Genomic DNA, 27,521 nt, shown 5'->3' with positions numbered 1-27,521 from the left:
TGGTACTCAAAACCAAAACATAGGGAGAAATTCTAATTTTATATTATTTAATTAGGAGCGAACATAAGTGGCCAGATTTTCATCAAAGTCAAATGACCGAAAGGATCTCATAAACATTGCTCAGGTTCAACAGCGTACACTGCGTGTGCTGCAGATGCTACTTCTCCAAATTATTGAATTGTCGGTCTTTGTAAACCATTAATCTGAATAAAAATATTAATCTGATGGTGCCAGTTTAGGGTGAAGGAAGGAGTAAGGGAGTTACTATACTCCAAATCCAACGTGATTTAAAAGATCTGGTGTGAGATTACTCTTGAGAACATTTTAACGAAGAGGAAGAATTAAGGCGATTCATCCTCAGTTTAGATTGTTACGTAATTAGCACTGATTGGCATTTTTTCGAAATGTTTTTTTTTCTCCAGAACGTTGCAACACTGAAACCTGAAATATAAAAATGCGTAGCCTTATGAATAAATATTAAAATTTATTTTATTTACTTGTTTTTCATTTTTGACAAGATATTTTGATGATAATGGTAACCTCTACTTTATCCTACTCGAAATCCATCCTACCTTCTAGTATTATGTTTATTTTTTGTTTTATTATTTGCTGCATGATATGTGATAAGAATAATTTTTTAAATTTTTCACTGTATATAATAATTTATTTATATATTTTTTGTTTGTTTTAATTTAAGGTTGTTCGCATCCTAGAGCTTTCCAGTGCACTGCTGGACTCCCGACAGTGTTTTCTCGCTATAGTCGGCACTGCCCTTCACCAGACAGTGCACTGTAGGGGCTCCTAGAAAATTAAAAACTAAGCTTTGCACGCCTCTATTTGATCCCTCATTTACGCCGTTATAATTATAATAATTATTATTATTATATTATGTTAGTAATCAACGAATATGTTGAAGTACGTTTATAGATTTGATGAAATTAATTTAATTTGCCCTTAAGTACAAAATTTGAATAGGTTTTGTGGAAAGCCAAGTCAGAGAACTTTTTATATTCCAATTTATGAAAAGATAAATTTTTATGGTTTTAGTTTGCTATATTTTCAAAGGATTAAGCGAAATTTTTGGAAAGAAGGGTTCGAAAAGGCTTCATTCAAATAAACTTTTACTGAACATTTAGTAAAGATTGAGGTTTTTAGGAATCGGTGTTGGTACGTTGCAAATGGAAGTAAAATAAATTGATGTTTTCTTTTGTGTGTATGTAGAGAACAATCTGTAATCGATACAATCTCCACACCCTATAAATTCTATACATAATGTTTAATTTTCGAGTTTTTAAAAATAAGAATCATCAAGCCTTTCTTTATAATTAAACTAGAATTTATTCTGTAAATCACTTTCCATTTATTGTTACCCTTTGTTGCTAATAAAATGGAAGTTTCATTCTGAGAAAGCAGATGCGGAAAATCAGGAGTCAAATCAGCATCCATAAATGTGATATTTAATGTTTTATGAAATTAATTGCATTATTTTGTCTTTTTATTTTTTGTTGAAGTATTTATTGTAACCTTTGTTTAAAAAGACGTTGTAAATTGCCAAGTAACATTTATGAGAACTAGCTACTTAAGCTCATTCTACACGCTGAAATATTCATTTAAAATATAATGAATTTTGTGGAAAGGCGGTAGCAGCAGCCGCGGCAGCAGCTGCGACCTCAGCAGGTACAACGCAGACCAGGAACTCTACCGGAAGTTCTGGGGGCGGCGGAGGCGATGGCACGCCCACGAATTCAGGCGGAAATAATGCGAGCGGCGTGGTTGGCGGCGAGACTGCCGAGGATGGAGGTTCGCCAAGATCTTCCTCAAGGCCGCATCACCACCACCATCATCACCATCACCATCATCACAGGTAGGTGTGTGTGTGGTTTTTTTGGATGCCCATTCACTTAGAAAAAATGCAAACTATCCAAGTTCATTATCATGTTTCGTACTGGCCAGGTTCATTTTCATGATGTAACATATTCAATGAAAAAATTGCCAGGTTGCTACAAAAACTTGAAATATATATAAAAAAAAATCGTTATTGTTGGTATTTCAGCAAAATTTAACATTAATTAAATTAATTAAAAAGTTGAAATAAAATTTGCCAGAAAGGTAATTGTGAAATAATCTAGAAGTATCACTGTTGTATGATGGCATCTGAGGGAGCAAACCAAATGGAAAATGTAAACCAGGAAACAAGATGAACAATTATCAAAGTCGGGAGTTTATTGAATTAAATAAAGACTATCTGATATTTTGAAGCTTTGTAAAAAATAAAATAATTCAAAAACATCTTTCGTTAATTTCAAATCTTTCCAATACTGACATAATGACCCCCTTTGCGGAAAAAGAGGAAAAATATTTTTAGTTTACCATGTTGCCTTTAAATTTCATTTGATACACGTTAAGTAAAAAAGTATATCTATGTTCATTGGGAGTAAAAGTAGAGCCAGTTTACTAGATTTTTACTTATTTATTACTTAACTTCATTGCGATAAATGAATGTAACAATTCTTTTTTTAGGGAAGGCAGTCATCAGGAAAGTTGTAGGACAGGAGATGTTACCAGAAGTTCTCGCAGAGGAAGTCAAAGCTCCTGGAGAAGAAATGCGCAATCTCAGGTAAGAAAGAAATAATTAAATTAAGAATTTTATTTAAAATCAGTTTTGAATGGTGTAACTATTTTGCTACGTTATAACTACGTAGGATTCTGGTCGATCGTCCGATTCTAGTAGTGTGTCCTTATGTCGCCATCAGGACGCCAACAGCGGTGCTAATGCTACCACCACGCCTACCTCTTTGCCAACCATCAATGCAGCGACAAGTTTAGCATCCACCGTTACGACCACAACAACGCCAGGTGCGCCGAAGCCTTCCCTTGCCCCTTCCCCTTCCACACCTCTTCTTAAGAAAAGGTCACCCAGTCAGAGCACCAAGGCAAATAGCTTCGACACCAATATTAGTAAGTGTGCCTTTCTATTTTACTGGTGATGATGAAGTTTAGGATTGAAAAAAATCTTCCTTAGATCGGACAAAAAATAAATATATATTTAAAAAAAAATATATCAACCTAACACCTACGATGAAATAATATTCTCACATTTGTTGTTGAAGAATTGATTAAGTACATAAAGCCACATTTGACAAAATATTCCACAGCCATCTAAATGGTATTTATAAAATTCATCACACAGGTATTACGGCACCACAGTATTTTATTTTTGTTAAAAATTAAAGGACTTTTTATTTACACTAAATTTGATTTTTTCTCAACACCACTTTGCAGAACACAGGCCTTAGGAAATTTATTACCAATTCCCAGTAATTTCTTGTCTTTTTCTTTTTAATAAGTGTAGTGTTTTTCTTCCTGTTCGCAATGTCACGGTTAGGAAAGAACAATTCTTATTAATTAATAGAATTTTATTCTTCCTTTTTCTCTTTCCCTATGTTCGAGCCCAGTTTTATTTCGCGCATAATGTATGCTTAGATGCAATATTAATATATTATTGTAACTCAAATCTGAATCCGCCCATTTAGGATGTACTCATCTCAAACAGTTTGAGCTGATGTATCACAGATATTAAACAATTAACATACCATGGTGGGTTTTTAACATCTGACCTTAATGAAGAAGTTATTCATTCTATAAGTACCGTGCCCTAAACAACCACTAAACTAAGAAGTTAGTTTATCCAAAAGATTGTAAAGGATATACTCTTTGACTATAGATATTATTTACAACTCTTCTTATAAGTGAAAATAGTCCCACATAATAAACTTGTTTTCCATTTATACTCTCATTTTGATCATCTAGTAATTACAACCCTATACTCACAGAAAGAAAAACTACTACAGCCAGAAATTTTAAAATTATAATAAAACTATTTTGAGCATTTGATTTTTACAACAAATCAATCTAGAGAACAAAAGTATAGTGAAATAATTTTAGAATGTTCTTTCCTTACCATATTATTTCATTGGCTCGATGTTTTTAGTCTTGATGTAGATACCTTGTATTTGAGGTATCTGTTTTGTGTGTTTTCTCTCTTTTTAAAATTAAATATATGTATTTTTAGTAATTATTATTATTGCACTATATGAATTTGCAAAAAGTTGTTAAAATGTTGATCCATTAATGTTAAGTTATTAATCTTCTTTACCGTATCAGAGTGAACTTTTTATGCATGAAGTAAATCTTTTCTTTCCTTTTTATTTTTACTGGCAATAGGAATTACGATGTCATTTTTCTGAAATATTTTTACTATTGTGCTATCGGTTTGCCAAACTGGAAAATTGGTTATGTGAAATATTGAATCAATGATAATTTCCTCTAAATTTCTCATTTATATAAGTTTTGCAAAGTTTTTATTTTGTTTTTGATCGTTGCGGATAATCGCTTCCAGAAAACTTATTTTTTTGTGTTTTTTTTGAATAAAAAATCATTTCACTTACTAAATGTCGCCATGAGTTAAACATTCGAAGAGTGTACCCCAATAATGTGTTGTATGCTCTCTTTGATTTTTTTTTTAACGCTTATTTTTATTTATTTACTTTATTTGATTAAAGGGATACACCACATATCGCCTTTTTCCCCTAGGAGATGACTAGCTGTATTTTGGATGCTGGAAACTTCACGATTTTTCTTTTTCTTAACGTTAATTCTATTAGTTTATTCTCAACCAGTATTTCTGTCACTTATGTACCTAATTGTGTGAAGTTTAGAACTTTAATCTTATGAAACTGCACATTTAATACAATTTCTTAATATATTTTTTTAACTGAGCTCTTCTAATAATTTGTTTTTAGTGATTCTTTTAGACTTTTGCTGTTAAAGGTTCTTTAGTTCCTTATTGACATTTTAGTCAATTTATAGGCGGATATAAATTAAAATTAACTTAAAAATTTGTAGTGAAAAGAATGGATAAATTTTAAGAAATGCTTATATTTTTAAATTTGTTCCAGGTATAGGTGGAGGTTACAGTTTAGGTCAGGAAAATAGGTCAACCGCTCGTGCTCAGCGAATTTTAACTGGTTCAACATCAAATCACGGCATTTGTCGGTCTCAATCGTTTGCTCAGAAACAATCATCAGCCACTAATACTCAACACCAACAGACACATATCTCTGTACCGTTAGAAGATGAGGATGATTCTATGCATGAAAAGTATTTCATGTCAACTAGAAGATCTGTGGACAGTCCAGTATGTTAGCTTAGTTGTTCCACACCGTGAAGAAATACATGTGAATGGAAATAAATTTATTCGTTTATTTTCTAGATGGATAAAGAGCCCCCAACGGCACTTAAAAATCTTTCAGTGGCCAAACTCAGTCCCGAATATTCTAATTTTATACCACCGCCATTACGAATGCACCATGATTCCAAGTCTTTAAGGTAAAAGTTTAAAATTATTTGTTTGTTTTTCATTATGCAGGAAAGTTTATATTTTTCGTATCATACATTTCTGGAGGGGCACTTTATTGCACTCCGACCAAGTATAATTACATTAAGCCCAAAGTCAATAATTTTAAATATAGTTGTGATCCCAGTACTATCAGCATACATATGATCTTATCCCGATAGCGCCTCGCCTAGACCTAGACTGATTCTCACTTCCGTAGAGCTTAACAGTTCTTTAAGTGAGTGCCTCTTGCGCTCTTTACTTCTTCCTATTCTTTATCATTATCATTAGTGTCACATAATATTCCTTTTAGAGAGCTATGTTTTACAGTAAGACTTAAATTTTTAATTTTTATTTTCTAAATATTCACCAACGGAAAATAAAACTAGTATTTTTGCTGAAATTGTAACTTTTGTTACAACTTAAAAAATTGTTAAATTTATTATTTAATTTTTTATTATAGTTTGTTTTCTTTGTTAACGGCATTTCTTTCTTCTGATGTCTAGAGACGCAAACAGCGACGTGGAAGAATCTAATGGGGCTTGGGGTACAATGGGCCACATGAAGAAACCAAGTGAAAGTAATTCTGACCAAGGTATATCATTAACCAAGGTTTATTAGAAAAAGAGGATTAACTTTGTATTTCATGGATACCACATGAAATGTTTTTAGTAAATTAGTGTTCGATGTGCTTTTATAAATACTATAAAAAGTATAATTACCTTGATTTAAAAGTTAAAACTTTAATTGTTACAAGAGAAAGATGTGTAAGGGTTAACATCCGATTTTTTACTAACTAGTAAATTAAAGACAAATAAAACGTGCAGTTACTTATAGTTAGTTGGGCGAACAAAATAATTTAATGTAATTGGATTGAATGGAATGTATAATGTAGACTATTCACTAACTTATAACTGACTTTAATTCTTTGACGATCATTTGGCCAAAAAGTAGTCGTTAGTATGAAGATATTGTTCAAAGTTTTTTTTGTACAAAATTTTTAATAAACTAAATATATATAAATATCTGTGTTTGTTTAGGTTCTTCATTAGACTCGAAACGTTTAAATTTGGCACAATTAGGACAAAGTGTAGACAACGCGGAGCGGAATAAGAACATCGAAGAGTGGAGAAGTAACATAGCTCCTTTAGAACCGCACATTTTACCTTTACATCGATATATTCTTGAGCAGGCAAAACTTTCTGGTTTGTAAAAAGAAATAAAAATTTCTGAACATTTTTGAAACTAATAAATTTGTTAATTGAAATAAATATAAGTTGACCCTGCTTCTCATCCCATGAATAGGTTGCTATAGATTTGGCGAGTTACCTGAAGAAGAAATTGATGATTCTTCAGAAGATGAAGACGACCTTGAAGACGATGAAAGGAGAGGTGGTGGAGGTAAGAGTAGTTTTGATCATAATTAGGATTTGGGATTGTAAATTCCTGATATCAATTTCTTTCACTTTCATTACGAAAAAGTTTTTGATTGTTATTATGTGTAGGTAGTAGTTCAGGAGGTGGCGGCGGACGACCTTTAGACTACGATTCTGACGAATTCGCCGATGACGAAGCCGTTTCCAATCAGGATGATTCATCTTCACAAGAGTTTTTAGTCGGTGCTGAAGATGATGAAGAAATGGCTGTGGTAGAGGGTGAACAAGTATTGGGTGTTGAAGCCGGTACTACAGACGGTGGGTGCATAGTAGCTGGAGCAAGTCCACATCGGAGTAGGCATTACGCAGGAGTCGGCAGCGGTGGACCCAATCACTCCTCTCAACAGCAACATCATCATCACCATCACACTTACATCAATGCTCCAGCATATTTGGATAGTCAACATTATTCAGGTAAGTTAATAATTCTCCCTTAAAAACAATGAATAAAAATATAGAAAGTGGAAATAATTTGTTTGATGATATTTTCGTCGCAGTTCATCTAAAAATATATATGCCTTTAGGTGCGTGAATGTACTCGCGCATTCTGTATATTAGTGTGAGCCGCATACCTTATAAAACGTAGACCAAGTACAAGGTTCGGACATGCAGATTAGAAATGTTAGTGACGGTTATAAAAGTTTGGAAAGGGAGTTACTCGCTGTTAGGTTGCCTTTCAGGAGACAAGGAAACGTTGATGGTTGGACATCGTGCTTTTAAATGAGACGATTATTTAAACGGCAGGGTGATAATATATCCTACATTAAGGATTTGTTGACATTTTATAGGGTTTTTTGAAAGCTAAAATTAGAATGCCGTCGAATTTCTCGATTGGTTAGCAGTCGAAAAGGCCTCAAGAACATTGTTTGATAACGTAATCCCTTGGTTTCAGATAGCGTATAGCATGTAATAGCAAGCCAGATTCCATTCTGTATAATCGCTACTGAACCATTCGATTGAATAAACGTCTCGCACAACACTTGCGATGTTTAATCGCTCAGGGCAGCTTCTAGAATGGCACCAATCATCAATAACCAAACCATGAAACCACTGTTTCTTGATGGTTACTGCTGCATATGCGTATATGAATTTTTTCTTACTAAATTCTAGTTTGATCATTTTGAGGAGGTAAATTGGAAATATTTCAGTGTAATGTACACTTTTTTTGGAAAATGTTCGGAAGAATTTAATATCTTTTGCAATTGGGAGGTTGAAAAAGTGAGTAAGTTTGAAGTTCCGAGTATTGTAGTAATAGAAAGAGATATGAGTGTGACACCAGGTTTTTGGTTGTTGGTAGACACGGCAGACTATGTGGATACTCCATCTCTTATTGATCATACCTCAAGTCTATACTGCAATACAAGGGTTTCTCAACACACTGTTCGACCTATAACTACAGGTAAGCTAGTTTATTATTTTCGCCAGAATTAGTTGTGAAATTGTAATTTATATAATAAAAAAAAGTAAATAACTTTTGATGTTTAGGTAAATTTTTTAATGTCTGGGTTTTTTCTTCGATATAGCGTGCTTGATTACTTGATGCGTTGACTTTTTGTTTCATTCACATCAGAATTGGCATTCGTTCTGTCAAAGCGAGTAATACACTCATCACTCACTCACAGTGGTGTAAAGAATTTGACAAAGTTTTTGTCATTCGTTGGCTTGACAAATAGCGTGTGAAAGAAACTGATGATGGATGATGAAAGATTGAAATTGAAGAAAACAAGCGAGCTGTGACGGATAAAATCAATGATTTTGTCGATCACTGGATTGCAGTTGCATACATGGCTTTGCATTGTTTTATTGAATGTGGTGACTATTTAATTCACTGTTATTTTCCCCGAGGAGACAGTGTTCTTGTCTGTTTAATTTACGTGCGTCAGATATTAGGTAATTAGCATGAAATGACTAAGCCTCTTCACAATGCCGCGCTGAACTCTGGACAATGTTTGTCCCATTATTTCCAAACTTACCACAATATTCCTACTAAAAAAGAGAGAAATGTGAATATAAAAATCTATACAATTAGGTTGTAGTGATCTTCAGGCCACGTGTACCACCGGTGGTACACGCGCAGTCATATTTATTTAATGCATTGAAAACATATATTTTATGACAAATGTAATTCTGTAAAATGTATTTCTACAACAAAAAAAAAAATAATGAAGCATTATTCAAAATGGATTATAGAACAAAACATATAAGTTTATTTAATTGTTACATGCACAATAATTAAATTACATTTAATAATGGATTTTGTTAAAACAAGGGAGGCATAAAGACGACTTTTTCGGGCAATCGCTGCAAAACGCCACTTATAGTTTTTTCTCTTGCTACTTCAGTACCACAAGTGGTATGCGATGTGATAGTTACTCTAAGCAAGAGAAAACTACTTATCGATTGATGATGTAATGAAAGATTGTGTGATAATATATCATCCTTTAGTCAAAATATCAAATGGCCTGAACGACAAGTCAGGCAAAATTGGGTTGGCACGGAACGTGTTAAATAAATACAATCGGACGTGCTTGACATTAGAATCTAAATCTGTCAGAATCTGCGTGGAAATCTTTAGTTTAAAATTTTTCAATTGTAAAAATACTTTTTATTTGACAGGGCCAACTCCTTTGGAAACCCAACACACTTCGCTCAAAAGGACTAAAGAAGCTCCTAATTCACAACAACCCTTATATTCTCCGATATTAGAGCGATCAGAGGTAAATATTATATTTATTTGTATTCGTTAGTGAAGAAATTTGGTTTCCATATTGTTTTGTCCGAATTTTAATTATCTTATTAATTTTAAAATAGTTAAATTTTTTAGTTTATTTAATTTTATATTTTTGTTTATTAAGTTGGCCTTATTATTTTACTTTTTATTTACACTTAATTTTTGAAGTCAACAGATGGTAGAATAACATCAGCACATTCCCTACCAACAAATAGTTCGCAAATGTCGGCTACTATGCAATATGAACATGTAAGTAAAATCATTTGCGCAGTGTGAAATCATTTTTTCCTAGAAATTTTAACTTTTGAAAGAGAGTAGTGTGAATTTAAGATTAACTTTTTTAGGGAAAAATTATTACCAAAGTTTACTACTGCTTACTGCCATACCAAGTTACTGGTTTACGCATAGTAGTTGTAGTTACCATATATGGTATGGTAACTACACTAACTTAGCAATAGTTTTTATTTAAAGTTACCTAAGCAATACTTTTTCATTTATATTTTACAATTTGCTGAATGTAATTCAGTTTTTTATAGTTCATCAACCTTTTTTGTTGTAAGTTCTTTGAAAGGATTTTATTAAGATTCTGGATAAACAGAATATTTAAAATATAAATACCTCCTTTTGATATTTGTATCAATTCAAACGTGACGTTTCCCATAAAGTTTAAATTGTAACATGTAAAAGAAGTTTAAATTATGCCTTTCGGGGGTCTCGACGTTGTACATCGCATTGGTTAGGAGTTAGCCCCATGTATGTGAGGCCCCTCCAAAATTACTAATAACTCAGCAAATGTTAGCCCGATTTTGATAAAATCTGGCAGGATGAAAGGGTTAAAGCTCCACTAATTAACGTTAAAGCGACGTTCTATTTTTGTAAACAACGTCGCGCCTAAACGAGCGAACCGATTTTCATGTCTGAAGTGTCATTTGAATCGAAATTTTGTATAGATTCGCATTTTAGTAGTCTCGACGTTGTTCCTCTTAAGGAGGGGAGTTTGTCCCGCGCAAGTAAGGCCCTCTCTAAAACTATTTTAAGCCATATTAACTTCTTTTAAAATGTGTGCATGTTCTGTTCAGTTATCCCGGTTGGTCTTGAATCGAGAAAGGAAAGCACCTCCATCAGAAAGTGATATAGAGAAATATGCCCAAGATAATCTCAATATACACAAGAAAGGTATCTTCAGGAAGAAATTCTCTGTCCGAGAATTGCTATCTTGGTCTAAGGTAAATTATTTTTCATTGTTTTCTTCCTAAAGACGTATTAAGTATTTATTTCTATTTTATTTTTTAAAATGTGTTTTTTCACTTTTGGTTTTCTTTTCAATCCACTTCTGTAGGATCCGATTAAACGGCCAATGTTAGTACTTTCTGATAAGAATTTAAAAAAAGAAGCCACGGAAGTATTCAAAATGGTCCAAACATACATGGGAGATCGAAAAGGCAAACAAGGCTCCTCTTTAGACAGTGTACTTTTGGAAGTTTGTAACTTAGCACACTCCAAAGCCGCACTTAGGGATGAATTATACATTCAGATTTGTAGACAGACAACAGAAAATCCTAGGAAGTAAGTTTAAATTGTTTTTAAGTATTTTTTCTTTAGATAATTATGGAATCGTTGGAATTAATAGTTTGATCCGCGAAGTTGTAATATAATCAATCTTCTTGCTTATTTTTTATTTCCGGCATTTTCTTAGAAAGCTAATTACGTGTGACATGATGTGTTTCACGTATCAGTTATTTTAATATTTTTAATACAAAAATAGCACACTTTTCCCCTTAATTTTATTTATTAATGTGAAACGATAAAATTTTCATTGTGTTTATTTTTGAAAATTAATAAATTTTTTTGTAGGGAGAGCCTAAGAAGAGGTTGGGAACTAATGGCCATCTGCTTATACTTCTTCCCGCCCTCGCCAAAATTTCAAGCTTATCTAGAAGGTTACATGAATAGGTATGGCTTTTTATGTATCATTTTATTTGTTACTTTTCAAACGAAGTATCAAATTTTAATCTCCTTTTTTAATTCTTCATAACTTTTTGTAGTAGACGGTATCTCCAGGGTAGACTCTGAAACATCAAAAACTGATGCTTCCGTTTTAGTACCTAACTCAGTAGGCTGAGCTGAAACATAACCAAAAACCGTTATTTTTTTCCTGTATCTAGAAAGTAATTATTATTCATTACTCATTATGTGAAATAGAAACAGTTCAGCAAACTGTAGGTTGCTCCGCTAAAAACTTGTTTTCGAATGTAATCAAGTTAAAAAGTTTGAATTTTTGTTCAACGTTCTAACTTCTCCGTATTACTTCTCAAAATAAATATCTAACTAAACCGCGCCACTAATAAAATATACTTATTAGTCCATTATTAGTCCAGAACAATTAACATAATGCTTTCTGTGTTGTTTGCTTAAGTTAGTTAAGTGGGAAGAATGGCAGTAAAAAGAGTAAAGAATAATAGGGAGTTCTGAGAGGCTTGCTCATGTTTCCCAGAGAACTTTAAACTCAGATTTAGTACAAATGGAAAGCTTAACGGAAATTTATAAAAACTTTAGAAAATGTAATGTGAAGACCAGATAATTTCATTCTACTACCTAACTAACTTACTCATGATACAAGTATTTTAAGGGAATAAGAGCTATTAAAAAAACTTCATTCGAAACAATTTATTAAAAACTGGAAAGAAAAATCCTCTTAAAAAAAATTGGATATGAACATAGGTCAAAAAATAATGTATCATGTGCATTTTTATACTGTCCTATCCTCGATTCGCTTCAAAACCTCCAAAAGGAGAAGTTCCGTGATATAGCTAGGAAATGCTACTTGATCCCAGTGACGGTCATCCTTATTTGCTACTTGTCCAGCACTCTCCAAAGGAAAACTGACTTTGAAAAAATAGGCGAGGTACGATTTCCAGCCAGTCTTCGGTACGTGAGAATTTTACTATTCTGGGTTAGCGTGGTCTTTACTGACCAACCGTCCGTATGTAGAGTAAAGACACGGGTTGTGCCCAGACTCAAGTTAGCAGACCAAGTTCGGCTAATTACGAAGATATATCCGTCTCCATAGTAATAATAATTATAAGTGTTTATTTACCTAGTCCAATACATTCACGGAAGGTAGTTAACAAACTTCCAACCTCTTCATAATAAGTTTTTTCCACTAAGCCACACAATTTAGCACTGAGATTTGCTTCTAGTTCTGTCATTTTCCTAGTCATTTCAATTCTGGAATAAAAATATTTACGTATGGTTAGTCCATGTGTAATGCAGGTTAGAGGGAAGCATAACCTCCTTTTGAAATGTCTTATTAAATTTTCCTTGTGTAAATGTTTCAAATAAAAGTAGAAGAACTGCTTGTGCGAGTAGATTCTTTTGAAAAACTGAATAATTTATTCTATAAAATGGCCCTTCCGGTGTTCTGGCCGAAAGCTTATTTCTTGCCGATGATGACACAGATTTGAAATTTGAATTTTCTGCGACGCATGCAGTTTATAGATTTGCTTAACACTAACGCAGACCAATTTTGTAAACACTACTTTCTTGGATCTCGAAATGGATATAATGGGGAAATCTAATGTTTTGCAGGAAACTTGACATCGCAATACTTCCTCTTACCTAGTAAGAGAACGTAACAAAATGTTTATGATATTGTTAAGCATGAAAACACTTACCTTTCTATCTGCTTGTTGAGGAATAGGAGTCTTACTGCAATGGCACTGTTGACAGATTCTCTGTCCACTGTTGGCATATCGCGCAATAGAATGGGAAGAGGGGTATTGTACGATTCTTGACTTCGACTGTTGGCACTCCATCTGGTTATTTCCTCCAATATCCCTTTCTTTAATTGCTCTGCCTTATGCATCATTGAATTCAGCACTAATTGACCCCTTCCAAAACATTTTTTTAGAATTTGTGTAATATGAGTGGATATCATTTCGATATTGTTTTTCAGCGCATTGCAATGTCTACTTTGAGACATTTGTGTTTTCAACGATCTAAAAATCAAAAAATATTTAGAAATTAGGCGATTGGATTTAGAGAATAATGCTAAATACTACTGTTACTTTATTAGTGTTCTGTAAGGAACCTCCATCTAAACCAACAAAACACTCAAGATAAACCGACTGACTTAATTGTATCGTAGATTGAAATCTGCTCTTGATAAAGGATATTTGATTTAGAAAAGGGGCCTTTCAGCATGTTTATATTCTTGAAGGCTCAGAAGAAAAGGTACAAATTCCTTTGATGGTAACCTAGATAAGCTTTTATTTAAGGAAATGAGTTATTTAGGTTCGCCGGGCAAGCGTACCGTGGCCGTACATCCTTCGGTAAATCGTAGATTAACGAGGGAGAGGCAATCCACAGTGTTCTGAAACTTGGAAGCCTACTGTGACTCCCTTAACTGTTAATGTGTTTGTATGTGCTTTTAGTGTGGTAATATATAAATTTGAATGAGCGAGTGATAATGAGCTTGAGTTCACTATAGCCTCTGGTTTTGCCATTACCCACCTAAGCAGGGTGTATGTTCATTATTGGGAAGAGGCCAAGATCTGTAACTTAAATCATTTTCCTAGAAAAATATATTGAAGGGCATTTTTGAAATAAGGTGTAGAGAGCAGACCTGTCCCCTTCTGATTGTAAGTTTCATTTTTCAACCTAAAACAGAATTAAACATTTGAAGAACTCTGGTTGACTGGAAAATTAAAATCTTAAATCTTAAAATTTTGTACGTTCTCGAGGCCTTTTTTATAGAAACTTCTCCAGGAAATTGTATTAAAACGGGTTTCGAGCGAGGTGCTTTGGGAATGTGAATCCAAGCTCTCCTTAAAGATGTATATTGTACGGTTTAGAGACTAGAGACCATATAATTCTTTGGGAGAATTTGCTTGTTGACAGGCAACTCACAATTGGAAAAGAACGCTTTTTTTGGAGTTATAATTTTTGAGGCATTCATAATTGTTTCTCTTGAACTTATTGAACACATACTTTAGACCTGTTATACTTTGGTTTTTATTTTTTCAAAATAGTTTAGTGGAGTTCACCTCAGGCATTCTTCAACAGCACATTTGTATAATTACTGTTACAATAATATAGTCAACTACTTTTTTCTACGAATTTTAATTTTTTTAAAAGAATTTGTGGTTTAAGATTTGTATCTGAAGCAAAAAAGCACTTACTTGTAGTAATTGGCATAAAATTGCTGCACCCTGGATTCAGCAAAATTTTTTTTTAAGAATTCAACCGAATGTTCAATTTCTTGTGAAATCTTTTCTGCTTTTGTGCGTAAAGAGTAAAGCTCTTGTAGAATGCTCTGCTCTGGGGTGATGTCTTGTCCACTTTTCTCTTTTAATGTTGAAGTTTCTTCTAACGCCAACCCATTCTGCATTTATTTGAATATTGAATTTATATAAAAGAGGTGAGGTCCACATGAAAACGTAAAATTTCTTATATCTAAACCAATCACCTCTCTAAACAATAATTCCTTTCGCTTTTTGAAGATATGGCAATCAGTGAAAAGTATGTAACGAGTGAGGGGAAAGACTTGATAAAGAAAAAAGAAATTTTAGATTCAAGTTTGGAAAGAGTTTTTTTCAATCCCTTGTGAGGAAAGTGAGCAATTTTTTAGTATAAGTGATTCTGAAAAAAACATATTTGACAACAAGCCACTTTTAATGTTGTCAAATAATTTCTTTGTACTGTAGAAGCAACGAAGGAAAAAGGTTTCACCAGGCCAAAGTTGATCGTTTCGAAGATTTCACATCAAAATAAAAAGAAGAAGACGGTTATGACTGATTTAAAATTATCATGTGGGGCCTGAGATTATTTTGTAACTCGATTAAATTTCGGTTCGCTTCATCATCCGGTAATTTTCATTCGTGGAGGCTTCTTTTCTTAAAAGTGCTGCAAATGCATAAATATCCATTTTTCTTCTTGCACTCTCTCATACACACTCTCTCACTCATAATATATCTCAATCGTTGAACTAATTAATTTTCCTGATTTGTCTTTGTTATTTTTTCCCTATTCTCGAAAATTAAACTGATGCCAAACGATCTCATTTTGCAATGTTTGAAGAAGTACAGGAAAGAATGGCTGATCTTTTAAGCAGCCTGGCGGAAATCTACATGTATACGCGTTTTAAAGAAGCAAACATAGCTGACATGTGTGAACTCAAATAGATCTTCCTTTGAAGGCGACTACCTGTAATTATAAATATTAGAATAATAAATACAGTTGCAGCATCAATCTCTCTCTCTCTCTCCCCCTCCTTTTTTGAGTGTATTAGATCTGTTGTACAAAAAAATTATAAATGATAATCAGTCGTAGTTTATTATTTCACAACGTATTGCGAAAAAGAAGAAAAGTAAAATAGCAACTCACCCAGAAAAATAAACCAGTAAGGTATATTATTAAATATAACATTGTGAAGTGTTGTTCGGCTAACTAGAAATCAACCAGTTTCAACTTTAAAACTCAAATCGACTTTATGTAAAGATAAAATTAAATCTTTTGTGCCTTATTTGTATTAAGTTAATGACTTCAGTACTAGGTTACAATTCAGTGATTGTACTATACTCTTTTGTTATTTCTTTCGGTGCATCATATGTGATGTATATTTATATATTTTTTTGTTGACTGCCATTATGATCGTATAATGCTATAAACCAAAAATGACCTATATATGGTTAATGGTAATTCCATAATATTGTTAGCCTTTTTCTCTATTTTTTTTATTTTTTTAATGGGTAATAAGCACGAGATCTGAGACAACAAAAAAAAGTAGAAAGTGCTCACTTGTGGAGTTCAAATTTTGACGTTGTAGAAAGTGAATTGTAGCGATATCTAGAATTTTTATTGCAGTTTCAGTCTTTCTAAACAATCAGCTAACTTTAAACATTTCCATATAGAAAGGTAAATGCTAAATATAAATATCATGTTACGACAAATTTCGAATAAATGGGTACCCAACTTTTAAGTTTACGCGGAAATAAAATTGATATTTTATTAGATTGATACCTACCTATTTATTCAAGCTATTCTAAGCCATTGTTAAAGAACTGGGTCCCATAGCAATCCACCCTGAAAAAAGGGTTAAGGAAATTTTAATTTTTTTTACCGTAATAAATATCACTTTTATTTAAACAGTTATTTCAGAACTAATTATTGTCGTGTGTTTGGGGGGTCGAGAGATATGATTCCACACAAATTACTCGGTGGCGAATGAGGTGGTAGGTAGAAAGAAGCACAGTTAACTTCCTAGGTTAGTAATTTTTGACAATATTAACATTTGCCCAGTCATATTCAATATTAGTAGAAAATTGTAATAGTTATGAAAGTCCTATATATATTTTTTTGTAAAGTTTTAATTTAGTCCATAGTAAAGTTTATATTTTTTAACAGACATAGAGATCCTAGTTATGACTTTCCAGAAGTTGGAAAGTGGCCGATACATGTTCAAGTAAGTCATTATGCCAGCGTTGCTTGCAAAAGGTTACAGAGAATTGGAGCTACTGGTAAAAGAGCTATAAGGAAACCAACTTTGGAAGAAATTGAACAAGCCAGGGTATGTATGTCTTTTATATTACAAACCAGACTATTAATAATATTGATAGATTTTAATTGTTGACAATAACTGTAAGTGGATGTTAATGATTCGAATTACTTTCCGTTATTATTATTTAATAGTTAACACAAGAAATTTAAAGTAAAGTACATTTACTAATTTGGTAGTTGGATGTAATGCCCGCCAGAAAAAATAGGTTTTACTTCCTTTCCGTTTTATTATAGATGCAAATATTTCGTCCGAGTATGTTTGGTTCTACTTTAGAAGAGGTTATGGCTTTACAAAAAGGAAGGTTTCCTCATTATAAACTTCCGTGGGTACAAACAACACTTTCGGACGAAGTGTTGAGATTGCAAGGAACGCATACAGAAGGAATATTCAGGTATTGTTGATGGACTTTCTTAGTTTTTTTTAAGATAACCAAATGCAAATTATTTATTTAAAAATTGATGTTAAAAATAGGGTGTCTGCCGATGTTGATGAAGTGACAAGCCTTAAACAGCAATTAGACAGGTGGGAACGACCTACAGAATACACTGACGCCCACACCCCAGCTTCTCTTTTGAAATTATGGTAAGACGGGGGGGTTTTTCATAATTTGTAACTAGTAAAGCTGTTTTCTTAACATTTCTCTTATCTTCCATCCTCTCTACGCGGCTCAGCTACTGAACGGTGTTTCTTGTGTAAGAGTTGTCAGTAAAAGTGTTCTTAGAGAGACATACAAAAAAGCGCCATTCTATTTATTTTCCCTCCCACACCTAACAGAGTACTGAACATAAGATTTTCAATCACATGTGTGCAACCAAAAGAGCCACTTTTTTAAGGTTCCTGCGTTTTGGGGTTCTTTCTCTCGGGCAGTTCCATTTCTCACAAACTTTCTGCAAAGAATGTCGTAACAAACATCTATCTACACCATTTTTCTGGATTACCTACAGAAAGATATTGGCGATTTATCTATTTCCGGAAAGTCATAGCTAGTCTGCCTTAGTTCTAGATTTCTAAATTTAAGAATTCGTGACCAATATTTTAATATTTTATTTGATAATTCGATCAATATTTGTTCAATTTAGGCTCTAAAGAACATTTCTCTTAAAAGTGGAGTACTCTTATTGCGCATGTTTTAAATTCTTCTCATTCTACTTATAAAAGAAGCATTCGCATTCATCGAAATATACATTTTTGAGGTCTTCTGGCCTTCATTAATTTTTTCATACATTGCTATGTGTGTGTGTCTTTTTTGAGTTAGCAGCACAGCTAGAAAACGAAAAATCGTAGAAAATTCAAATTTGATGTTTAGAATGGGACTACCAGGGGACCTTTTTATCTCTACCAAAAAAAAAAAAAAAAAAAAAAAAAAAAAAAAAAAAAAAAAAAAAAAAAAAAAAAAAAAAAAAAAAAAAACAACAGTCGAGGATAAATTTTGTACTTTTCAGTGTCTTGGTCGTACACATTTTTTTTCAAGAAAATTTTATCAAGTGAATTCTGATAGAAGAAAGCCATGTGAATGTATCCCAGACATCTGATGTTGAGTTGGGGTTAAATTTAGATGGTCTTAACCAGCTCTGATTCTCTGAGGGGATGTCAGATGGAGTACCAGAAAATGTATTATCTCCATTCCAGTCAGTGTCATGCCAAAACCTGTATTTATATCTTTATTTATTGGTATTTGAACATTTTTTAAGTTGAGTAAATTTCATGCGCGAGGTATATTTGTCAGGAATAATGTAATAGCATTTAATAAGAGTAATTCTATGACTTTGCCTATGTTGTTTATATCAGATTTTCATCTTTTATTTTATTTTTTTGACAGGTATAGAGAATTGTATGAACCTCTGATACCAGATTCTTTATATGAAGACTGTATTAGTTGCCACGATGATGCAGAACAGGCGGCAGCGATCGTTGACAATTTACCGCATCTTAACAAAATGGTGCTTGCCTATCTTATACGTTTCCTTCAAGTAAGTTTCAAAATATAGAAAAAAAGAATATTTGTTTAAAAAAATTGTGGAATTAGGGATAAGTAGTTTATTCTTTCATCGTTGGAGTTAATATTCTTTTAAAGAACAACTATTCTATTATCACTATAAACTGCTGTAAGTTTTTAAGTACATTTTGTATTTTAGATATTTGCTCGACCGGAAGTGGTGGCCGTAACAAAGATGGATGCAAGTAATCTCGCGATGGTTATGGCCCCTAATTGTCTGAGGTAATTTTTTTCCTTAAATTGGCGTTTGCCACTACCTACTAATCCTAGATCTATCTATCCTCTAGGGAATCAATTCCTCAATAATAATAAGCTTACAAACAAACAGAGAAAAGGATTTAAATGTAGAGACACCTAAAATTGAAACAAAAACGAAAATTTAGATAATGTGTAAATTTACATGTACATGGTAAATTTTGTAGGTGTTACTGTCAAGAACCCAGAATAATGTACGAAAATGCCCGAAAGGAAATGGCGTTCATTCGCACCCTTATACTTAATATGGACACAGCTTTCATGACGGGCATACTTTAATGATAGCCTATTTTGTCAATTATTGCTCCAAACGTGTAAGTGAATTTTCTGTTATCTTGTAGTATATTTTTATTAATGTCTTTTATTAGTATAAGTAAAGGACCTTCTACATTCAGCAAAGCTAAAGCCTTGCAGTGTGGGTGCTCTCTAAGTCTTCTCTAAGATCTGCGACAACCTTTTGTTATTAATATTTTAAAATTAATGCTTGAAAGGATTACATAACTAGGAGTAAATGATAAAATTCATGGACCACAGATTACCCCTGGGGTATATATATCCTCAGCCCTGTATTACATACAAATAGGGGCGGGTGTTGGTTGAGCGTGGATTCGATTTCCAGTTCGATTCCCGCGTATTTCTTTTTGTTACCGCAACTGCTTTTAATTTGTTAGAAAAAATTGTTTATAGTAAAGTATGGGCTTCCGCTCTCGTCCACGATACCTAATTGGTAGTTCAACGTTAATCTTCTTCTGAAAAAATAGGCAATTACTTTACTTTTTTCTTTTAGTATATGCAAATTGGAAAGAACAATTCATCCTGATATCCGAATATAAATCAATATGCGAATGATATTTGTGACTAATCCATAGTAACATTATGGCCGCGTAGTTTTCGTAAATATTACTCTGAGAAGTGTAAATATGTAAATGAATTGGGTCTTATATGTGAGAACGAATCCATAATCAGGCCTTCCTCTAGAACAGCGTTTCTCAACCTTTTTTGGCTGGCGCCACGTGCTAAATCATCATGTACCACTTCGTAAAAATGATTGTATTTCGTGAAATTGGTTATTCCGAGTGTGTTATTTTATTATTCTTATCTTTATTTGTATGGAGATACAATGTATCTGATACAAAGGAGTTCAAGTTCATGTTGTAAATTGCAAAATCTTAGTTTTAAAACTTTTTTTAAACAATAAAAAATTGCCTACATATTTTTCTCTTCAAAATTATTAACTAATTTACAGAGTTCTTCTTTAGGATTGTTATGTTTGTTTATATGGAGTGGGATTCTAATGCTTTCATAGACTGGGCAGCTGATAAACAATTAATGTTTCCGGCTCGTTCTTATTACACATTAAGCAATTATCTTTGGTTTGATTGTAAAATTACATTATTGAGTTTAAATTTAATAACATAAGGGCCACCCAATCTTATTTCAGAAAGAATTCTTATAACTTGAAAAGAAATGAATTTATCGAAATATTGTTGACCAACACTTTGAAATAAATTTTGTGAATTTCTAAATATATTGAACGTAATGTTATTTACTTTATTTAAATCAGTTAAGGGCAAATGTTCCCTGTTTTATTATGGAAATATTAGGTTTGTGATATAAGCATCTATTGAGCAATTCTAATTCTAGAAGGGGTTTGAAATTCAATAATCATTTGTGTTTTGGAAAATACTCTATGAAAGACAATTTTAATCCTGTTAAATTTGCTATTATATTTTCTCGAAGCCCAGGATCGTTTCCCGAAGTAACGGTATTCTTATGCTAACACCCCGTATATATATTTTTTATTAATTATTTCAACAAATCTTTTTTAGATTACAAGAGGTGCAAATGAACAACCCAAAAGTCTAGCAAAATACCAAAGTTATTTTAGATTTAAGTAACATCGTTTTTCTAAGTACTTTTAAAAGCAAATTAGAGGAAGAGAGAGAAAAGAAAAGTCGGTTTATAAATTTTAAGAACGTTACGTCATAAAGAACGCTGTTTAATTAATTTCTTCTATCCGATTTTTGGGGAAATCGTAAAGAAGTGTCATGTGAGGCTGTTGGTCGCTTCATAACTCCCTTTGAACGGGAAATTATATAAATATAATTATTAGCTTTTTTTGTATATGAAACTTCTCAAGGTTTATTATTAAGGGGAAAAATAGAAGAGTAAACAAATAAAATAAGCTTTTGTAAATAAATTAGGCGTGTTTCATGCGTTTTAAACGATGAAATTATTTAAATAATGATACTAAAAGAAAATTTATATATAAGATTTTTAAGAATAAATTAAAATTCAAATGTTTCCTAAAATATGTTGAAGTGGATAACATAGAAATAAAATGAAAAATATTATGGTAATGCATTTGTTTTAAAAAGAAATCTTTTGCATAAACTTGTTAAGGTTGTAAAAACAAACAATTATTGTAATTGTTGGAGTGTTTATATGAAAAATATTTTCAATTTTTGGCGAATGAAGAAAGAAAAAGAGGGGAAAATGTTGAGGTTTTTGATTTTAAGTAAAATCGAGAAAACAAAACATTTTTATTAATTTTATTTATAACTAATGTATTTATAAAAAAGAAGGAAAATCTTTTATGTGCTTTTTATTGGCATTCTTTTTTTTAAATTTTTACTTTTGAAAAATGCAAAATAAATGCTGCAGTGTCTTAAGGAAGTTGCTAAAAAAACAAAAATACTACAAAGTAAAAGTTGTAAATAATATCTGTAGAAAATAATTTTGTTAAAATTTTGGTTTTCAAAAAATGAAGTTTGAAATAATGTATTTCACACATATTTTATCTCAATTTTTGTGATTTAAACCATCTTTTGTTAATTGTAAAATTTTAATTATAATTTACCGCTAAACCTATTTCTTGAAAATAGTTTTAGGAAAATGTACTTTTCGTAACTGGTGATACACATATTTTGCTGATCATTTATATTACTTCAAAAAAAAAAAAAAAATCATAATAATAATAATAATAATACTTTAATGATATGAATGAAAACGTGTAAATAAATAGATTTTCGTCCAGGTAACATCAGCTCATTAATCTATAGTCTCACGGCTCGTCAAATATCCCTCGTAACAGCTTCTCTAGTGTAGTCACTGTCATTTATTATTGTGCAGTAAACTTAGAAAATAGATTGTGCAGCCACTGCTTTTTATTGCGCACAGACTTAGTTCCGTGTTTTACTCATTTATTGTCACATGATTCTCTTACAACAGCTGGGCATTGAGAGCGCTTATTCTGATGTTCTTAATTCCTTAAACGAATAATCTTTAATAGTACTGTCTAAAGCATGGTCGATAGGAATTTAATAATCTTTGCAATTGGGAAAATCCCTGTAACTTTAAAAAAAATTTGAAGTGAGTACGTCAAGTTTTGTTTGATCTGTTTTGTATCTTTTAGGTTTATTCATTTATCTGCACTACTCTTACAGTTTTCATTTATCATTTTAATGTTTATTTATTTATTATTACGTATTATTATTTTTCTATCCCTTTCCTATTTTCAGCATCAGTCTGTTGTTTTGTTAAGAAATATAAGTTAGGTAATTTCGGGAAATGTGTATTCACTTGAGGCTACAGAACTCAGTTTTCAGAAAGAACTGGAGGATATTTCTTGTTGCAGAAAAGAAGATAAATTGCAACATGAAATAGGGAAATTTAAAAGTAAATTTGAATTTGAATGTTAAATAAAAAGTCCAAGTTATTGGAACGGATTCTTTCGAATAAATATTTTCTAATTTAAGTTTATGTAGTTGCCTTAAACGTGCTTGTACCGTTTTGGGTTTGGCCAGAAACTTTGCCCTATCGAGTTTCCTGATGAGATGATTGAAATTTAGAGTCATTTCTTATTTTTTTATATTACCCATTTTTTAATACCTTTTAAGCATTTTCAGTATTTTTTTTTTGTTCACTTCTCCCTCACCCTTCTATGTTTAACCTCTGTATTTTAAGGGAAATCCTTGATAGATATTTTTAAACACAATTAACATCCTTCTGTTAATTTTCTGATATCACCATGTTTTCTACATTTCTTTAATATATTCTTAATGTCCGGATCGTTCATTGTCTAATTTTCTCCCAAGTTCACAAGTTCCCTCACTGGTAGGTATTTTTTGGCACATTTACACGTGATCAGTCATATTATCTCATTATTTATGAGACTAAATTTTTGTTATGATTTTATTTTATTTTTTTAACAATCTCTACAACTGAAATATGGACTTTATGAATAAAAGGATTATTCCTTTTTAACTGGTGATCGAAAATAGTCAATATTAACTAAAATTTGAAGGTACTATAACCTTAAAAAAAAAAAAAAATGTTAATATAGTTTCGAAAGAAATTATTCTAATTAATACTGCAAACATATTTCTCAATATTTCTTTATTTATGAAACTAATAATAATAATTTGCTCTTCTCATTGACTTTGAGAAGCTCATTTGGTTTGCTGACATTTTTTGTTAAATTTGTTAGGGGCTTCCGTCCTAGACTTAAATGTGTAAGGAATTGCTGTAATATCAAAAACCCACTGCGACCTAAAATATCTATTACAGTTTCCTCAGTAATCATTCTTTCTACTTATTAAATCGTGGTGAGAAAAATGTTGATAGGCTATGCATGCAGGACCATTTAGAATGCGGAGTGCCACTGCAACTGTTGATTAGCAAGTTCCCAGTAAAGACATCGAGCCCCCGAAGAATGAATACCCCCTACCATACAACGATGTCACCACTTCATTTTTCTCATTTTCTTTCGAATTATCCATTTTTTTTTTCTCAACGGTTTAGCGATATGTTGGCGATCTCCGCGTTGGATTAGAGTGGTGATTTCTGTCATTTTCTGCTAGTATTGCTAGTCTTCGACGATTATGAAAGTAGATTACATTGAAAGTGTTCTAATATTCCATGAATGTACACTTTACTTTGCATTTTTCGAAAACGTAGGAGAAATAAAATAAATAGTCTAAAAAGTTTCTATTGCGTGTTATTCTTACTTGAACTATCAGAGACGAATAAGAATCGTTTGAGCACAAAAGAATTAAAGCACGTCATCCCCTTTGTGGATTCCACTGCGCTTAACCGTAAATCTTAAGCTTCCCACTTCCGTTAGTTAAAGAGTTTATTATTATTATTATTAGAATTACTTGATTATTGTACGCTGGTTTCTAAATTGTATTTAGGTAACTTTTTTGGGCAACACCTTGGTACAGCAGCATTCTTTTGTTTATATGTGAAAATTGTTTACTAAATAATCAGAAAATATTAATTTTAATTATTATTTTTTTGATAAAAAAAAGACTAAAATAGGTTAAATAAAATTACAAATTTTAGGCTAATTCAATAAAAAATAAAAAACGCCGTAATATTTTAGTAAATTGTAGGTTTTTAGGAGTAATCATATTTTGTTTTTTAGTAAGGGTTAAATTGAATGAAGTGAACAATTATAGTAGCCCATTCATCTCCGTCATTCAATGCGTAATAAAAAAGTTAGTTTAATACTTTTATATATTTTTAAAATATATAATTTTTTCTTTCAAATGTCTAAAACAAAAATTAGCAAACAATTTATTGTGAATCAGCACATTATAATGTACTTTTTCCTCACAATTTATGCTTTATTTTTCTTCTTTTTTTATGTAGGTAGTGGCTTCTTCTGCGCATAAAACGTACATCTACACGGCAAAATCTTTATTATGGGAGGGGCTTCCTTTTTATATTTGTTCTTTAATTTCGTTCTGTACAAAATAATTTTATTTGCACCCAAGTTTGTAAAGTCGATTATTTGTGCCAAAATAAATTACTAGATTAAACAATAACCCCCTCGCGTTCAATATTTTTTTATTTAATTTTTTTTTTTGTATAGATTTGTACTTTATATTTAAATAAAAACAAGTGTGAATCTAGTGTTTAGCAAGTTACCAGTCAGCTAGAGACAGATTTTTTTAAAAATATATATATATATATTTATGAAAATAATAATGACTCAAAGGGATATTAAAACAAAACAACTAAAAAAAAAGTGAAAAGAAAGCAGACTTTTCTTTTAGATATTATTTATATAATTGTACATAATATTATTATATGTATCCTTTTTTTTTTTATAAAAAAAAATATTATAATTTAAGATTAAATTGATCTTAAATAAATTGAAGTCACCTCCGCCGCCTTGCAATTATTTAATTTTATTTTTTTCTAACAATGCAAAATGCCAATTAAATTAAAATATTCTTTAAAAAACTTTTTGTTGTTCATTTTTTGTTCTCTTTTTTTACAATAAATGTTATTTTGTATTTTAAAAGTAATATTAAGTTTTTACATTTGGTATCTATTATAATAATAATCAATTACATTAATTTATTTTTTATTTTTTCCTTTATGTAAAAATCTCTAAAGATTCCCTCTGAATTTAGATTTCACTCAATCTAGTGCCTTGTGTAAGCCTCATACATTCAGTATTCAGATAAAGTCTGGCCATAATGAATAAGTCCAGGCACTAAGAACGAAAGGAAAATTTGGGAGTGTTTGGTCACTGAGAAAATACTTAACTGATTTGTAGCCGCGTTCAGGCTGAAGACTGAACATTTAAACAGAATCGGTGCGACCATCAGTATATTCTTGTGCGATTCAGGGCCCCATAAAGATGGCGGAAGAAGAACCCAATAACTGTAGTTTTACAAGTAGCACATATTAAGTGGACCAGTTACTTATGTAATGCTTCGCAGGGGAAGTAACGTATAGTTTTGTATACGAATTATCTAGGTAACTTAGTGCGGATGCAGTCAGACTTCATAATTTTTAGGAGGTTGCTCAAGTTAAAATCCCCATGAGGAATTTGAAGTGACTGTTGATAGGTGGTTGCGAGAGATTTATATTTGTTATCTTAAGAAATGCATACAGGTGGAAACAGATTATGATCGAGAATTACGGGCTTCCTCTGGGAAGCTTAACAAGCAGCGAGGTTGTTTCTCTATGAATTTATTAATCCCTTACGCAGGACCAATGATTAGACCTTGGTTAAATCAGTCCAATTATCCTATTATCACAAGAAGCACAAGTTTTTGAATTCCAATTTGGTGTCCAAGAGGTATGATGTTCGTTCATGACTTAGTTTGCTAACGGTCCCTTAGTTTTCTTTCAACAGATGTATACTCCCACATATGATGCTTATATTTTTAGCTACTTAATTAGTGTCGCAGGCATGTTGATTAGCAAACGTATTTCATTTGAATTTACATTAAATAATAACCAAAATCCAAGGCCTAGAATAAATATCGATTCCAGTACCATTCATTATACATCTTGGCTTTGCGGGTCTCGCCTCTAGACGTTCCTAAAATGGACCCAGTTCTCGTCTTCGAGATGTTTACGGAATTTCACTTACGCTGTTTGCCTGCTAAGCACATCTAAGCATGGATGAGAATCAGCATTTATTACTATATTTATAGCTGTAAGAAAAGTGACAACAGCGGGTGGCTGGAAACTTAATCACCGATTCATTCATCCTTCTTGTTTTTAAACTGCAGGTATTTTATTGTTGATATTGGAGCTCATACTGCTGTTTGATTCAACATAAATGATCACATGTGTAGTTTCAATAATGCCCTTCCTTCACACTTGCATGTTTTTGCATTATAAATTCTAGACGATCTCCTCAGTCATTTGGTATTCATCTTCAAACTGCAATTCACAGAAGGTAGTGCACTAATTTTTTCATTTAAAATTTTGCCTGAATATACTCGATCGGGTGAAGTATATGCAAAGTTTATTATTATTATTTTTAGGTTACAGAAAAAACGTCTTCCCTAATCCCGTGTTCTTATACTTTACCGCATGCGTTATTACTACAAAGAATGCCTACCGTTTTACATCACATTGATCATTTAGAAAATTTAAAATTGAAGGGCATCAGAGAAAATGATGAGCGAGGTTTTATTTAGGGCATTGTGTATGTAATAACACGCTATATCTGCAGTGAACAAAAGATGTATCTCTGAGCTCCATCATATTTATTTCAGCATTGGAATACGGGAAATTAGAATGGGATTATAAGTTGCTGATAAAGAAAAATGTAAATTGAAGGTCTTAATTTTTAAAGGTTTCCGCTTAAACTCGTAAGCAAATAGAACAGGAAAGCA

At 32.0% G+C, this 27,521-nt stretch overlaps 2 protein-coding genes across 15 annotated transcripts in view; one reads left to right on the top strand and one right to left on the bottom strand.

Moving 5' to 3' along the window:
* Positions 1-25,688, top strand: part of RhoGAP93B (MyTH4 and RhoGAP_KIAA1688 domain-containing protein RhoGAP93B) — a 34,564-nt gene extending 8,876 nt beyond the window's left edge. For 5 of the 14 annotated variants that reach the window (XM_074120661.1, XM_074120659.1, XM_074120667.1 and 2 more), the window contains 22 exons: positions 1,638-1,864; positions 2,521-2,617; positions 2,703-2,958; positions 4,959-5,197; positions 5,273-5,388; positions 5,902-5,990; positions 6,436-6,600; positions 6,701-6,796; positions 6,901-7,245; positions 8,129-8,230; positions 9,448-9,548; positions 9,731-9,811; positions 10,642-10,788; positions 10,902-11,128; positions 11,417-11,515; positions 16,967-17,129; positions 17,354-17,511; positions 17,592-17,702; positions 18,940-19,090; positions 19,256-19,338; positions 19,539-19,685; positions 21,201-25,688. In XM_074120661.1, coding sequence (XP_073976762.1) covers positions 1,638-1,864; positions 2,521-2,617; positions 2,703-2,958; positions 4,959-5,197; positions 5,273-5,388; positions 5,902-5,990; positions 6,436-6,600; positions 6,701-6,796; positions 6,901-7,245; positions 8,129-8,230; positions 9,448-9,548; positions 9,731-9,811; positions 10,642-10,788; positions 10,902-11,128; positions 11,417-11,515; positions 16,967-17,129; positions 17,354-17,511; positions 17,592-17,702; positions 18,940-19,090; positions 19,256-19,338; positions 19,539-19,650 — 3,165 coding nt within the window. In that variant the 3' untranslated portion in view covers positions 19,651-19,685; positions 21,201-25,688. Of the gene's footprint in view, positions 1-1,637; positions 1,865-2,520; positions 2,618-2,702; positions 2,959-4,958; positions 5,198-5,272; positions 5,389-5,901; positions 5,991-6,435; positions 6,601-6,700; positions 6,797-6,900; positions 7,246-8,128; positions 8,231-9,447; positions 9,549-9,730; positions 9,812-10,641; positions 10,789-10,901; positions 11,129-11,416; positions 11,516-16,966; positions 17,130-17,353; positions 17,512-17,591; positions 17,703-18,939; positions 19,091-19,255; positions 19,339-19,538; positions 19,686-20,812 lie in introns of all 14 variants that reach the window. The other 9 variants (XM_074120666.1, XM_074120660.1, XM_074120663.1 and 6 more) reach the window with 9 other exon arrangements.
* LOC141450342 (uncharacterized) lies at positions 11,370-16,158 on the bottom strand. Its single transcript, XM_074120683.1, has 5 exons — positions 15,947-16,158; positions 14,743-14,945; positions 13,237-13,560; positions 12,660-12,790; positions 11,370-11,685 (listed from the first exon to the last, which is right to left on the bottom strand). The coding sequence occupies exons 1-5, from the start codon at positions 15,986-15,988 to the stop codon at positions 11,564-11,566; spliced, it is 822 nt and encodes a 273-aa protein (XP_073976784.1). The 5' UTR covers positions 15,989-16,158; the 3' UTR covers positions 11,370-11,563.
* Positions 25,689-27,521: the final 1,833 nt, after the last annotated feature.

The sequence above is a fragment of the Rhodnius prolixus genome, unplaced genomic scaffold (genome assembly GCF_049639745.1).
Source record: "Rhodnius prolixus isolate KJV_2025 unplaced genomic scaffold, Rpr scaffold_2, whole genome shotgun sequence".
NCBI lineage: Eukaryota > Metazoa > Arthropoda > Insecta > Hemiptera > Reduviidae > Rhodnius > Rhodnius prolixus.
The sequence above is the reverse complement of the archived record's forward strand: the minus strand, read 5'-3'. Positions and strand labels throughout refer to the sequence as shown.

What these genes read in the sequence shown, in the direction of transcription:
- LOC141450342 (XM_074120683.1), bottom strand. Translation starts at nt 15,988, where the DNA reads ATGTTATATTTAATAATATACCTTACTGGTTTATTTTTCTGG. An exon ending in TTACTGGTTTATTTTTCTGG is followed by an intron (nt 14,946 to 15,946) that starts GTGAGTTGCTAT and finishes AAATAAATGCAG; the next exon opens with AATGGGTTGGCGTTAGAAGA. An exon ending in TTTTATGCCAATTACTACAA is followed by an intron (nt 13,561 to 14,742) that starts GTAAGTGCTTTT and finishes TTTGATTTTTAG; the next exon opens with ATCGTTGAAAACACAAATGT.